Source organism: Littorina saxatilis, linkage group LG1 (assembly GCF_037325665.1).
Source record: "Littorina saxatilis isolate snail1 linkage group LG1, US_GU_Lsax_2.0, whole genome shotgun sequence".
In the NCBI taxonomy this organism is placed as follows: Eukaryota; Metazoa; Mollusca; class Gastropoda; order Littorinimorpha; family Littorinidae; genus Littorina; species Littorina saxatilis.
The window spans coordinates 6,697,440-6,712,439 of record NC_090245.1 but is presented as its reverse complement, the minus strand read 5'-3'; the positions used below and the strand labels follow the sequence as shown (position 1 = coordinate 6,712,439).

The 15,000-nt window shown below is 45.0% G+C and overlaps 2 protein-coding genes across 3 annotated transcripts in view; one reads left to right on the top strand and one right to left on the bottom strand.

Annotated features, from left to right (window-relative positions):
* LOC138960305 (inner centromere protein-like) overlaps positions 1 to 15,000 on the bottom strand; it is a 30,053-nt gene that overhangs the window by 7,661 nt on the left and 7,392 nt on the right. The gene's annotated exons all lie outside the window — the stretch shown is intronic.
* LOC138950225 (uncharacterized) overlaps positions 1,476 to 15,000 on the top strand; it is a 14,402-nt gene continuing 877 nt past the window's right edge. Inside the window, exons 1-2 of the mRNA XM_070321967.1 lie at positions 1,476 to 6,942; positions 12,590 to 15,000. The exon at positions 12,590 to 15,000 is cut by the window's right edge and continues 877 nt beyond it. Coding sequence (XP_070178068.1) covers positions 3,709 to 6,942; positions 12,590 to 15,000 — 5,645 coding nt within the window. The 5' untranslated portion in view covers positions 1,476 to 3,708. The remainder of the gene's footprint in view (positions 6,943 to 12,589) is intronic.

Sequence of the window (15,000 nt, the reverse complement as noted above, 5' to 3'; positions counted from 1 at the left end):
GAATTCACATCAAAAGTGTGGGACAAACTTGAAGAAGACTTAGAAGAATTATCGTCGAAAGGCTACGTCACACTATGTGGTGATTTTAACTCAAGAACTGGTGATCTCCAAGACTATATTCCTTCTGACAATGATGTATTCAAGTACCCTTATGAACACTTTACTAACTTAAATAGGCACTCGTCAGACAAAGTCGTTTAAAAGTATGGTAGAAGGTTAATCGACTTATGTTTACATAATAACATGAATATACTGAATGGGAGAGCTCTTGGTGATATAAATGGTCGCTATACGTGTTATACGCCACACGGATGTAGTGTAGTTGACTACTTCATATGTTCACAAGAAATAATCAAAGAGGTAATTTACATGAAAGTACATAACTTACAAATATACTCAGATCACTGTCCATTGGAAATGAAAATTCAAATACCATTTATTGATACAACTATTAACAACAACAAATCAACAGAACGAAACAAATATAACAGTTTTTCCAAAAATGATGAAGAAATCATAACCGAAAAATATCAATGGGATTGTAAATCTGAAGATATTTTCAAAAGATATCTTGACACGCAAGATATGAAAAACAAATTAAAACTCATACAATTAGATATTGATAGAATAAAACATAATAATGGAAATATTACTGCAAAAGATGACATAAACTATTTAACAGATGAAGTTACAAAAATGTTAAACAATGCTGCAAATACATGCCTTAAAAAAAGGATCATCAAAAAAAGCAAACACAATCGAAAAAAGAAAAACAAAAGGTGGTTTGACAAAGAATGCTATTTACAGAGAAGAGAATTAAAATCGTTATTAAATGCATTAAATAGACGCCCTTATGATAAAAACTTATGTCAAAAATATTACGCTATACGAAAAAGATATAACTCAAACATAAAGAAAAAGAAAAATATTTTAAAGAATAAACTAGTAACAAAATTAAATAATGATTTCAACAACGACCCCAATGAACTATGGAAAACATTGAAAGAGTTAAGATCTATGGGAGACGGTAACAATAACACAACATATACAGTAAATCCAATGAAATGGATGAATCATTTAGAAAAATTAATAAGCATGGAAACTAAAGTCACAGAAGAAAGAAAGAAAACAATTGCAGAAGAACTAAGTAAAATGGAAAATAATGATAATATACCTATGTTAGACGATCCAATAACAGAAAAAGAAATAAGACAAGAATGCAAATTACTAAAACCAAAGAAATCGCCAGGTAAAGATAAAATTACTAATGAAATCATAAAGGCTAGTCTAAATCACACTATCAAAATATTAAAAGATATTTTTAATATGATTTTGAAAACCGGAAACTATCCTAAAGAATGGAAAACTGGAATAAGTGTAGCAATATATAAAAAGGGAGACCCAATAGATCCAGGAAACTATAGAGGTATAACCTTAAGTAGCAATTTAAGTAAATTATTTTGCAAAACAATTGTCACGATCGGGTGACAGAGACCAAGAAAGCGTCACTCAGTGGAGTGCCTGTTCTGGGTCAATGTATGATAGAAAGCGCCTGTGCGTGATATTGGACACAGCAGAGTTTTTGCTGACAGTGCTCCCGAGCACGGATGTTTTGAAACGCACGAGCTTCACAGTGCAGGTTTCTGCTGTCATAGGGCTGACGGTTTTTTTCGCTGACAGCGCGCACGGGATTTTCAGGGATTGAGTTTCTCGTGTCTTTTTCCTGCTTGGGGAGGCAAAACTGTGTATAGCTGGACTGGTTTGGTGACAAGGTCAGTCACGTGTATTTGGCTAGGTGGTCTGTCAGAGACTCAAGGACGACACACTTGACACCCAGCGGCAGAAGGGGAAGGACCTAACACACAGTTACTAGAGTATGATGGTTTTTCACCGAGTATCATATTCGGCACTCTAGGGGAACTTCCACAAGTTATTCCTTTCCTCTGCCACGTATTTTGCTGAGGACAAGTCGTCACATTTCCTTCGTCGGCGATGGCTTTCGCATAAGGATTCGACAAGGGGTTCTGGACGTTTTGGGTCACTGTTGACGAACAGAGACTGTTCCAGGGAGGAGGCGGACTTTGCTTCCATTGAGAGTTACAATCATAGGCTTTTGAGGTAATAAATCATTATTTAACGCTGTTGATGAGTCTGTGTTGTGGAATGAAATACTCTCTGTTGTTCTTTCCAGGTTAGCGCATAATTTACTCTCTGTGACGCTAAAATACTAATCTGTATATGGTTTTTGCAGATAGGGAGAGAAGGACGGAAAATGGCTGTTTTGTTGTTGTAAAAAGTCAGTTTTGTGCAGGCCCACGTGCTCGATGAGATATTTAAAGATGACATGTTTTAAGGTGGTGGGTGAGGGGTAGCTGACATGTTTAGTGCACCGATGCTTTCTGTTTGCAGCCTTCCTTCGTTCGTTCGTTTCGTTCGTTCGTTACGTTCCCGTAACATCGGCACGGCTGACTCTGGCGGGAACTGTTGAGGCTACGCTAACCAGGAGACCGGCTAACCAGGAGACCGGCTAACCAGCGGACCGGCTAACCAGCGAACCGGCTAACCAGCGGACCGGCTAACCAGCGAACCGACTAACCAGCATACCGGCTAAGCAGCAGCAGCAGAGATAAAGCTAAGTGCACCATGTCGTACGCACCCCGTTGACCACCGTTGTCTTTTCGTATCTATGATTTCATTGGAGTAGTGACAACGTGGGGTGTGTGACACCTGCACGAACTAGAGCTTTTCGAACAGAACATTCTCATTTCGACTGTATTTACACGGGTTCAGCGTGTTACTATAATTTTCTACATAGTACTGGCATTTTGTCAGTGAACACTGGTTTTTGACGTGTTGAGAACGTAAAAGGAACATATTTTGAGTGAAGGCTCGAGGGAGGTGGAGAGTTTATACATAAACAGGCGTCTGAAACTTATACTTTTGTTGACTCTATTTAATTGTATGCCTGCGAGAGTGGATCGTGGTGTGGTTAGTTAATTAGTAGTAATTAACCGGTTCATAATCACCTTGAGTGATATATTGAAACGTGACACGTGGGGGCCAAGCCGGGATTTACTCAGTTAATTTCCAACTGATGAAGACCCACCAATTAAGGATAACTAAGAGCAGATAATCTCGTCAGTGCTCGACTTATTTTCTGCTTGGTGCTACCCTTTTTTGTATAGTTTTGATCATATACCACACCTTAAGCGATTCACATCTTGCAGGAAATGTAAATTGTAATTTGTGAGTTATTGTATGCGCTAACTGTGATTACTTCCCTTTCCTTTGTTTGTGAATCTTTGTTGTTGTACGTTCAGAGGTTTTCCGTTGCAGAGAGCTGAGCGGGGTTAGCGGATTTGTTATTCGTTTTACTCAGTTTTCTCTACATTGTTGTTTCGCATTCTGTAACAGGTTACTTTTCTACCGTCTTGTTTTACTTGGATTTTTCTCCATATTTTGACTTTGTTGGAATTTTGGGGGGGGAGGGTCCGAGGACTTCTGTCCTAACCAAGGCTGTGGGAGACACTCTGTTTCACCGCAAAAAGCAGCCATAAAGTAGGCTACGCGTTTTGTTCTACACCGTTTGGATTTTTCTTCTGCATTTTTCGGTTGCTGGATTTTTGTATCCACCGCTTTCATCACCGCGTGTTCTAGCTATAGCTGCGTTAGACTTACTTTTGTAATAAAGCTTTGCTAAAACTAACCATGGCTACAGGGGGATCTCCTACGAAGAGATTAACTTTCGAGACTCCTGGTAGCGAGGAACAGACAGAGCGAGACGCACGCGTTAGAGCGCGTAGTTTGCTTAAGCGCAAGGAGTTAGAACGTAAGGAAGACATAGAGCGACAGACGAGAAAAGAAGAGCTTGACAGACAAGAACGACAGGCCGAACGTGAGAGACAGGAACGACAAGACGAACGTGACAGACAAGAACGGAAAGAGAAAGATGAACGAGACAGACAAGAAAGGGAACGACAGGCCGAACGACAGGCCGAACGTGACCGACAGGACAAGAAAGAGAAAGACGAACTTGACAGGCAAGAAAGGGAACGACAGGCCGAACGTGACCGACAGGAAAAGAAAGACGAACTTGCAAGACAAGAAAGGGAACGACAGGCCGAACTTGACAGACAAGAACGACAGGCCGAACGAGACAGACAGGAACGGAAAGAGAAAGAGCAGGCGGATCGCGATCTCCAGCTAGAACTAGCTAGGCTACAGGCCGAGAAGGGTACGCTTACTCAGGCTAGCGCGCCGACGTTTGTTGCCGACCGTACGAGACTGCCGACGTTCGACGATGACAAGGACGAGCTCGACGATTTTTTACGCCGGTTTGAGCGCATTGCATCTGACCAGAAGTGGGAAGAGGCCACGTGGGCTAGCCGCCTTAGCACCTGCTTAAAGGGACGCGCATTGCAGCTCTACAACGCTTTGGAGGACGACGAGGCGAGAGACTATCAGGCACTTAAGAAGGCGTTACTCCAGCGCTTTAACCTGACTGCTGAAGCCTACAGACGACGTCTGCGTAACAGCAAGAGACTGAGCGGCGAGCTGAGTCATCAGTTTGTGGCACGCCTTAACCTCTACCTGCGGCGCTGGGTGGAGATGGCCGAAAAGGACTGGACCGTCAACGACCTTGCCGACCTCATAGTCATGGAACAACTGATGTCCAGCCTGCGACCTGAGGTGGTGACCTTCGTGCAGGAGCACCAGCCCAAGACTACTCAGGAGGCAGCCGACTGGATCAGAGTGCACGAGGACGCCCAGGCGATCTCCGGCAAATCTTCAGGCTCACGGCCAGGAAAAACGGGAAATTCGGGTTCTTCAGGACCCAAGGACGGGAAGGACGATCAGGGACACAAGGGATCGAGTTCCAGAACTGACATCCAGTGTTACTACTGCAACAAGCGGGGCCACGTGAAGAAGGACTGCCACAAGAGACAGGCTGACCAGAAGGGCGTTCATTTCGTTGGCAGTGAGGAGTTCAGGGACGTCACGAGCTCATGCACCATCCCACAACTCTGCGTTCCGTGCTCCAGGAAACATTTCCAGCCCCACTGCAACGTCTACGTTAACGGAGTGAAGGGCGAAGGTCTGCGGGACACAGGGGCAGACATGATAGTGGTTCGGGCGAGTCTAGTTCCAGCTATGGCCTACACAGGAGACAGCATCAGGGTGAGAATGGCCGAGGCATCTCACGCTTACGACTTGAACACGGCAGTGATCAAGGTCGTAACCCCGTTGTTCACGGGGACCATTGTGGCCGTCGTCATGGACGATCCTCCATGCGACCTGCTCATTGGAAACCGGGTTCAGTTTGTGGACGGCGTCACCAGGGAGGTTCCCGTTTATCGGTCTCCCGACGTCATTTCAGTGCTCACGCGGGCACAGGCGGAGCGAGAGGACAAACCTCTCAAACCCCTACCTGCTGCACGAGCTGCCCTGGGGAACGTGACCCCCGCGCTTCTCGCGAAGGCTCAGGATTCTGACCCGACCTTAGCTACTCCTCGGGAGCACGCGAAGTCGGGGAAGGTGAAGCTGAGCGGGAAGCATGGGAGGTCAAAGTTCCTCAGGGACAAGAAGTTGCTCTACCGTGAGTTCAGCAACCAAGAAGGTACATTCAAACAGGTTGTCGTGCCTCGCGAGTTTCGCGAGGGTGTCATGGCAACGGCACACGACTCGATTCTGGGAGGTCATCTTGGTACCAAGAAGACCACGGATCGTGTCTGGCGCCACTTTTACTGGCCAGGCATCTGCACGGATGTCCGACGTTTCTGTGCGTCCTGCGATAAGTGCCAGAAGGTGGTTGCCAAAGGAAGGGTGAGGAAGGTCCCCTTAGAGAAGATGCCGCTCATCGACGAACCCTTTCGTCGGGTGGCAGTGGACATCATCGGGCCCATCTTGCCTGCGTCTGAGGACGGAAACAGATACATTTTGACCATGGTGGACTACGCTACTCGATACCCAGAGGCGATCCCTCTGAAATCGATTGAAGCCACGCGAGTAGCTGAGGCTCTGGTTACTATGTGGTCCCGGCTGGGAATTCCATCAGAGGTACTCACCGACAGAGGCACGCAGTTCACGGGAGGAGTGATGGCGGAGGCAGCACGACTGCTATCACTGGAGCAGCACTTCACCACTCCTTACCATGCTCAGTGCAACGGACTGGTGGAAAGGTTCAATGGCACCTTGAAGACCATGCTGAGGAAACTAGCTCAGGAGAAACCACGCACGTGGGACAGGTACATCCCAGCATTGCTTTTTGCATACCGCGAGGTTCCTCAGGAGAGCTTGGGTTTTTCCCCATTTGAGTTGTTGTACGGCAGACAGGTACGCGGTCCCATGGCTATCCTGCGTCAGGCTTGGACAGACGAAGAAGCTGACGAGGAGGTGCAGACGACAGCGACCTACATCGTAGAACTCAGGAACAGGATTGAAGAGACCTGCAAACTGGCTCAAGAGAACCTGGGAAGAGCAGCACAGCGTTACGCGCGAGGATTCGACCGCAAGGCACGGCCGCGCAGCTTCAAGATTGGAGAACGGGTGTTGCTACTTCTACCTGTCAAACACAACAAGCTACAACTGCAGTGGCAAGGACCTTTTGAGGTGACAGCGAGGGTGGGCCAGAACGACTACAGGATCATGATGCACGGGAAAGCACGCCTGTACCACGCCAACCTGCTGCGCGCCTACATAGAGAGGACAGCCTACGGGGAGAAGAACAAAGACCAGAAGAACAAAGACAAGAAGACAGAGAAGGTTGCAGTCATCAGGGGTGAAACGAGGGGTTGCTCGTTCTTGAGGACGACCTTTCTGTCTGGAGACGGACCATCAACCTCTGCAATATCTTCAGGTTGCAAGGTTGGCAAACGCCAGACTTATGCGCTGGGCGTTGATTCTCCAACCGTACCAATTCACGGTACGCGTCATTCCGGGCGCCAACAATGTTGGAGCTGACTTTCTCTCTCGGGCTGTAGAGGAGAACATGACTGTGAGCGAAACCGAGGTTTCGTCTTGAAGAGGGGAGGTGTGTCACGATCGGGTGACAGAGACCAAGAAAGCGTCACTCAGTGGAGTGCCTGTTCTGGGTCAATGTATGATAGAAAGCGCCTGTGCGTGATATTGGACACAGCAGAGTTTTTGCTGACAGTGCTCCCGAGCACGGATGTTTTGAAACGCACGAGCTTCACAGTGCAGGTTTCTGCTGTCATAGGGCTGACGGTTTTTTTCGCTGACAGCGCGCACGGGATTTTCAGGGATTGAGTTTCTCGTGTCTTTTTCCTGCTTGGGGAGGCAAAACTGTGTATAGCTGGACTGGTTTGGTGACAAGGTCAGTCACGTGTATTTGGCTAGGTGGTCTGTCAGAGACTCAAGGACGACACACTTGACACCCAGCGGCAGAAGGGGAAGGACCTAACACACAGTTACTAGAGTATGATGGTTTTTCACCGAGTATCATATTCGGCACTCTAGGGGAACTTCCACAAGTTATTCCTTTCCTCTGCCACGTATTTTGCTGAGGACAAGTCGTCACATTTCCTTCGTCGGCGATGGCTTTCGCATAAGGATTCGACAAGGGGTTCTGGACGTTTTGGGTCACTGTTGACGAACAGAGACTGTTCCAGGGAGGAGGCGGACTTTGCTTCCATTGAGAGTTACAATCATAGGCTTTTGAGGTAATAAATCATTATTTAACGCTGTTGATGAGTCTGTGTTGTGGAATGAAATACTCTCTGTTGTTCTTTCCAGGTTAGCGCATAATTTACTCTCTGTGACGCTAAAATACTAATCTGTATATGGTTTTTGCAGATAGGGAGAGAAGGACGGAAAATGGCTGTTTTGTTGTTGTAAAAAGTCAGTTTTGTGCAGGCCCACGTGCTCGATGAGATATTTAAAGATGACATGTTTTAAGGTGGTGGGTGAGGGGTAGCTGACATGTTTAGTGCACCGATGCTTTCTGTTTGCAGCCTTCCTTCGTTCGTTCGTTTCGTTCGTTCGTTACGTTCCCGTAACATCGGCACGGCTGACTCTGGCGGGAACTGTTGAGGCTACGCTAACCAGGAGACCGGCTAACCAGGAGACCGGCTAACCAGCGGACCGGCTAACCAGCGAACCGGCTAACCAGCGGACCGGCTAACCAGCGAACCGACTAACCAGCATACCGGCTAAGCAGCAGCAGCAGAGATAAAGCTAAGTGCACCATGTCGTACGCACCCCGTTGACCACCGTTGTCTTTTCGTATCTATGATTTCATTGGAGTAGTGACAACGTGGGGTGTGTGACACCTGCACGAACTAGAGCTTTTCGAACAGAACATTCTCATTTCGACTGTATTTACACGGGTTCAGCGTGTTACTATAATTTTCTACATAGTACTGGCATTTTGTCAGTGAACACTGGTTTTTGACGTGTTGAGAACGTAAAAGGAACATATTTTGAGTGAAGGCTCGAGGGAGGTGGAGAGTTTATACATAAACAGGCGTCTGAAACTTATACTTTTGTTGACTCTATTTAATTGTATGCCTGCGAGAGTGGATCGTGGTGTGGTTAGTTAATTAGTAGTAATTAACCGGTTCATAATCACCTTGAGTGATATATTGAAACGTGACAATAATAAATTCAAGAATGGCACAATACCTTGAAAAAAAAAACATTTTGATAAAAGAACAAGCAGGATTTCGAAAAGGATACAGAACTAGCGATCAAATATTCATTTTAAAGAAAATAGTAGATGATATTATAAAGGTAAAAAATGGAAGACTTTATCAATCAATCAATCAATCAATGAGTCTTATATCGCGCATATTCCGTGGGTACAGTTCTAGGCGCTCTGCAGTGATGCCGTGTGAGATGAAATTTTATACGGCCAGTAGATTGCAGCCATTTCGGCGCATATTTACCTTTCACGGCCTATTATTCCAAGTCACACGGGTATAGGTAGACAATTATTAACTGTGCTTGTTTTGTTGATTTCCAAAAGGTGTTTGATAATGTTTGGCATGAAGCCCTGTTATTTAAGTTACGTAAGGTTGGAATCAGAGGAAAATGTTATAAAATAATAGAAAACATGTACAACAATACAACTGTGTGCACACAAATGATAAATGGATATTCCCATGACATCACAGTTAAAAAGGGAGTACATCAAGGAAATACCCTCAGTCCAACTTTGTTTAATATATTTATAAATGACATAGTTAAAGATATGCCAGATTTTGATTCACCTTCTATCAAAATTAACTCAAACGATAAAATATCATGTTTATTATATGCTGATGACATGGTTATGTTATCAAAGACAAAGGTGGGCATACAACAAAAATTGGATTATTTAGACATGTATTGTCATAAATGGGGATTAGAAATTAATAAAGATAAAACTCAGATGGTGGTTTTTTGCAAAATAACCCCCAAAATAAAGACAATATTCAAATGCGGTGAAAATATAATCAAAACAACCGACCAATACAAATATTTAGGCATGATATTTAATCAAAATGGTAAACTAACTTTGGCGCAAGAACATTTAAGTAAACAAGGAAATAAAGCAGCATATTCTCTTCGAAAAACATTTAGAAATGAAAATGTGCAAGTTGATACAATATTTCATTTATTTGATTCATTGGTTAACCCCATTTTAACATATGGAGCAGAAATTTGGTTCCCTTACATGTTCACGAGCAAAAACGATACCAATGACATTGAAAACTTTTTTGAAAGATGTATTTCGAATGAATGTCTTCACGAATCTGTCCATGTTAAATTTTGTAGATTTATTCTTGGTGTGCACAAAAAAGCCATGTGGATTCCAGTTTTAGCAGAAATAGGAAGATTTCCTTTGGGACTAAACATGTTATCACAAAGCATATCGTATTGGGCACATATTTTGAAAACGGAGAATAAATCACTTATTCATCAAATATATGAAGAAATGTTAAACCAAGCGCCAAAAAATCCGTGGCTAACTTTCATCAAAGAGCTTTTGTACAAAATAGGTTTTAAACATGTATGGCTTAATCAATATACATTTGACATCGGTAAACTACAAAACGCCATACAAGAAAAGTTAAGGATTAACTACATAAAGTTTTGGGAGAAAATTAAATGTGAAGGTCGTCCAAGGCTGAAATTTTATTCCTCTGTAAGCAAGACATACGAAGTTCAGCCATACTGTGACGCTTTTGGACATTATACAGCACAGTACACGAGACTACTTTGCCGAGACTGGATCAGCTAGAGGACCGAGACTATAACCAGCTGCCATCTCGTCATAAAATATGACGTCATGACAAGAAGGCGACGTCATGACAAGAAGGCGTAACACATTCCACGTTTTGATTTTGCTCGCATCGATACACGTATTGTGAAATATTGTAATATCGCCAAAGAAAAGCGATGCTTGTGTATGTTGTTGATTAAAACACAAGAAGATTTCTTGTGACTTTGGTCAAATAAAAGAATAGTAAATTGTACTATGGTGTTGTGTTTTGACTGAATGAATGGAACTAGATTGTGAGTGGACCTTCACAAGTCAGTGCTCATCCAAAGAAAGAAGAAGTACCAACTGTCTTTTGTAACATTTGAGAACAAAAGGGCAGGCGCTTTTCTTGTGGGGGGGCCGTAAACTCACGAACCTGTTTGAGGTAGGTTTACCTATTAACATCTATAGTAACAGATGCATCACACAACGATGTACCCGGAGGTCTTCGAGCGGCACGAATCCCTCGTCACATTCTAATAGAATTTGTAATTTCGATGCAGGTTTTGACCGGTGCAAATCTAGGCAGCCATCTTCATCATCATCATCCGTTGGTCAATTGAAGGCTGATGACTGTGTGAAATTGTGTGTGTATGTTTATTGTTTGGGAAAGTTAGGACCGCTGATATTAACATATGTTTCTCTTTGGTCCAGGTTCAATAACAAGTCCAACTAACGTTCAATAACCAGTTCAACGTTAAAGAACAAGTTCAATCTTCTTCTGGAGTCAAGCCCCATCCTCGAGGCTCCTCCCTAACTCCAAACCCTCCTTCCTTCATCACCTAAACGTACTCCGGAACTAACTGGAGTCCTTCATCTTGATTCTTCAGCATCTCTTCCTCGCCGACGCCAGAGCGCATGGGTGCACGAGTCATTCCAGAGTGTAGAGAGCCGATCGTCTCCGCCCCAGGCCAGGCAGTTCAGAAGTCACAGCACATTTGCATCTCATGAGAGGGAGATCCCTGCGGACTTCGAGGGGAAAAAGACTTAGACGCGCATTCCTCGCCGAGCAGTACAAACTGTGTGATACTAGCTCCACCTTACTTGAACGCTGAAACCATCCAAGCTCGAGCAGTGCACAGACACTCTTGTACGGACCCATGCCTACTTGGCCGAGAAAGATAAGCAAAGAATAATACTAAGTCACATCATATCCATCTGTTGGCATCATTAAATTGATACGTTTAACTTTCATCAGTCTTTGTTGACTACTCCTCAAAGAGCTCCTTTCTACTATCATTCTCACTTTCCTTTACACGTACACCTAAACACACATATAAGTTTAACCCGACTCATAACAGATCAACAAGAACCTAAAATAACGGCGATCACAGTCTGCCAGTAGTATAACCCCCTAGACTATATTACAGTGAGAGCCAGGGTTTGTCACAAATTGGGAACCTCGTCCGGGGATCTTGTTGAGTCAAAATTAACTTAAGAAATTCTCGTGTGTATTGTACGTTCTCATCTCATCTTAGTTATTTTGTGTTTAGTTTAAGGATTAGTTAAACCCCAATCCCAAACCTAAACCACCTCTAAATGTAGAGACGTTGCTCTGGGTAAATAGCAACAAAGCATTCCATTCCCACTCCTAAAAGCGAACGTAACCTCTTATTGAAGAGACGATACTTCTGGGTTAAAAAGTATCAAGACCACAAGGGAAGCATGTCAGATAGCTTCAGTACAGTTTAATCAGACGAGGATTCTGTTGTAAACTGGTTAGTTGGTAACATAGGGTTGGGGAAACGACTCCGTGATTCCCTTCTTCTGAGAGAAGAACCAACGCAAGGTGTTAGTCAGAGCGGTATAAATACTCTGCAAAAGGGTGTAGTTTGTTCAAGCTATAAATTCTTTCACTTTCGAATTCGGAATTCAAAGTAAAAGGGGACAAGAGAACCATTGTTCTACGAGAAGTCCAGATCTGACATATAGTTGAGCAAATACATATTACTGATTTCGGTTAAATGTCATAGCATTGTGTTTGATCAGCACAAGTGCGGAGTTGGCGAGGGTTCCGATAGAATTGGATTTTATTAGAACACCGAATTATCAGTCACGTTAGTTTGACGTGGGTGGCCGATTTGAATAAGACACTTTGTCTAAAGTCGTGGGCAACTTTGAATTCAAAGTCACAAACAAAGTTACAATTCGAGGAATTGGTAACTGGAGTGTGTACACACTATAAACTAACTTGGTCGTTTTCAATTTCCGATTTTACGAACGCGATTTACCGAGTTGACGGAGACGGTTTCCGAGTTGGCTGCGGCAAATTCCGATTTTTGTGGATTTTGAACGCGTGTAACCAAGGGTTTTCAGAAGGATCGCTAATTTCGTAAAGAGGAGGATTCTTTCGACGACATGATGTCTGAAGAACAGCAAGTCGCTAGTGGTGTCACTACAAGGAGCAAGGCTTTGGAGCTGACGAAAGAATTGATGGAGAAAGGAGAGATGTTAGGTCTAACGGGAGCTGAGCTGAGAGAGTACGTGATCGAGCAAGAACGTGAAGCAAAGAAGTTCGAACTCGAGCAGATACAGCAGCAAGTTGAGCGAGAACGCGAAGCCAAGAAGTTCGAACTCGAGCAGATACAGCAGCAAGTTGAGCGAGAACGCGAAGCTAAGAAACTCGAGCTCGAACAGAAACGGATTGAGTACGAGCAGGATCGCGAAGAGAAACAGCGGGATCGCGACGAACGTGCCAGAGACAAGGAACATGAGTTCCGGCTCGAGGAGTTACGTATCCAAGCTGAGGCTTCTCGCCCTACTAACTCAGGAGGAGGAAACTCCAATAACAGCAGCAACCACACCCAGCAGAGAGACCGAGACAACTATCAATCCAAGTTGCCGTTCTTGGAGGACAAGGACGACATCGAGTCCTTCATATTTCAATTCGAGGACCACGCCCGAGCGAACCACTGGAGCAACGAGATTTGGTTGCCCAGATTGACAGCACTCCTCAAAGGAAAGGCACGACTCGCCTACACCCGCCTTACGGACGACGAGCGAGGATCGTATGAGCTTCTGAAAAAGGCTCTGCTGGAGCACTTCCAGATTACGGCAGAAACGTACCGGAAGAAATTTAGATCTAGAAGGAAAGAACAGGCTGACACGTACAAGCATTTAATCAACGATTTGTCACTGTTCATGGACCGCTGGATCGACATGTCAGGACATGGGAGTGATGTCGAATCCCTGAAGGATTTATTTTTGAGAGAGCAGCTGATGGAAATTCTACCAGAGAATTTAGCTACTTATATCAAAGACAGGGAACCAGAGGACATCAGCGCTATCAAGAAACTCATCGTGCGGTACGAAGAAGCAAGACCGTCAGCGAGCAAGAAGACCCGAGATGACAAGGGGTCAGTGAAGGAGAAGGATAGTCATCGATTTGAGGCACGCAAGGCTAGTGGGAAGTACGACGACAAATCTCAGTCAGGCAAAGTAGCGGACAAAGATAAGCCATACTTCAAGAAGGACATCAGATGTTTCCACTGCAATGGACCTCATTTCAAGCGTGAGTGTCCGAAGCTCAGAGAAGATGCCGGGGCAGCTATGGACACCAAAGTGAAGGTGGGAAACTCGACAAACTACGACAAGCTTTGTGGAACGTGCGCCGAGAAGACCTTCACCAAAGTCTCCAAAATCACCGTCGAAGGAAGATTGACGACAGGTTTCCGAGACACGGGAAGCACTTCAACAATCGTCGACGCAGCTCTGGTACCTGACGCCAACTTCACTTCATCAGTCAAGGAAACGACACTCGCAGATAAGTCTACGAAGAAACAACTACGCATAGCAAGAGTACACTTGGACACGCCGTACTTTGTAGGTGAAACAGAGGTCAGCGTGATGGACAACCCGATATATTCCGTCCTGATAGGAAATCAGATGGGTCTACAAGGAGAGACAGTAGAAGTTCCCGTCTACCCAGTACGTGACCCTGTGATCGTGGAAGGATCAGCAGCAGTGGAAACACGGGATCAGAGGAAACGAGATGCTGCACTAGAAGCGCAGATATCGTTAGTACCTCAGGCCGAACAATTGTTTTCTGCAGCCGATCTCAAGAAGGAACAACGTGCAGATGATTCCCTTAGTCGTCTACATGTGCTAGCCGAGACAAAGGTGACCCATGGACGGGTCAGTTTCACACACGTCAAGGACGTCCTTTATCGCCAGTACGTCGACAAGGAAGGGAAGGAGCATCGACAAGTTGTTGTACCTCGGAAGATGCGATCGAAGGTACTTCGCACAGGACATGACTCGCCCATGGCTGGCCACTTGGGACAGAAGAAGACTCGCGAGCGAATCTGGCAAGAATTCTTCTGGCCGGGGATAGTGGGAGACATCAAACGTCATTGCATGAGTTGCGACGCGTGCCAACGTACATCACCGAAGGGACGGACCAAACGTGTACCGATGGGCAGGATGCCAGTCATCGATACAGCCTTCAAGCGTGTAGCCGTGGACCTGGTTGGTCCAATTAAGCCTATCTCCGCTTCGAAGAAACAATACATACTCGTGATGGTCGATTATGCGACAAGATACCCAGAGGCTGTGGCACTGAGAGACATCAAAGCCAGCACCATCGCCGAGGCGCTTTGGAATTTCTGGACCAGACTGGGACTGCCCGACGAAATCCTATCCGACAGGGGCACACAGTTTACCAGCGAGCTGATGAAGGATGTACAGCAGCTTCTGGCTATAAAGGGACTCACGACAACTCCATGGCACCCTCAGACCAA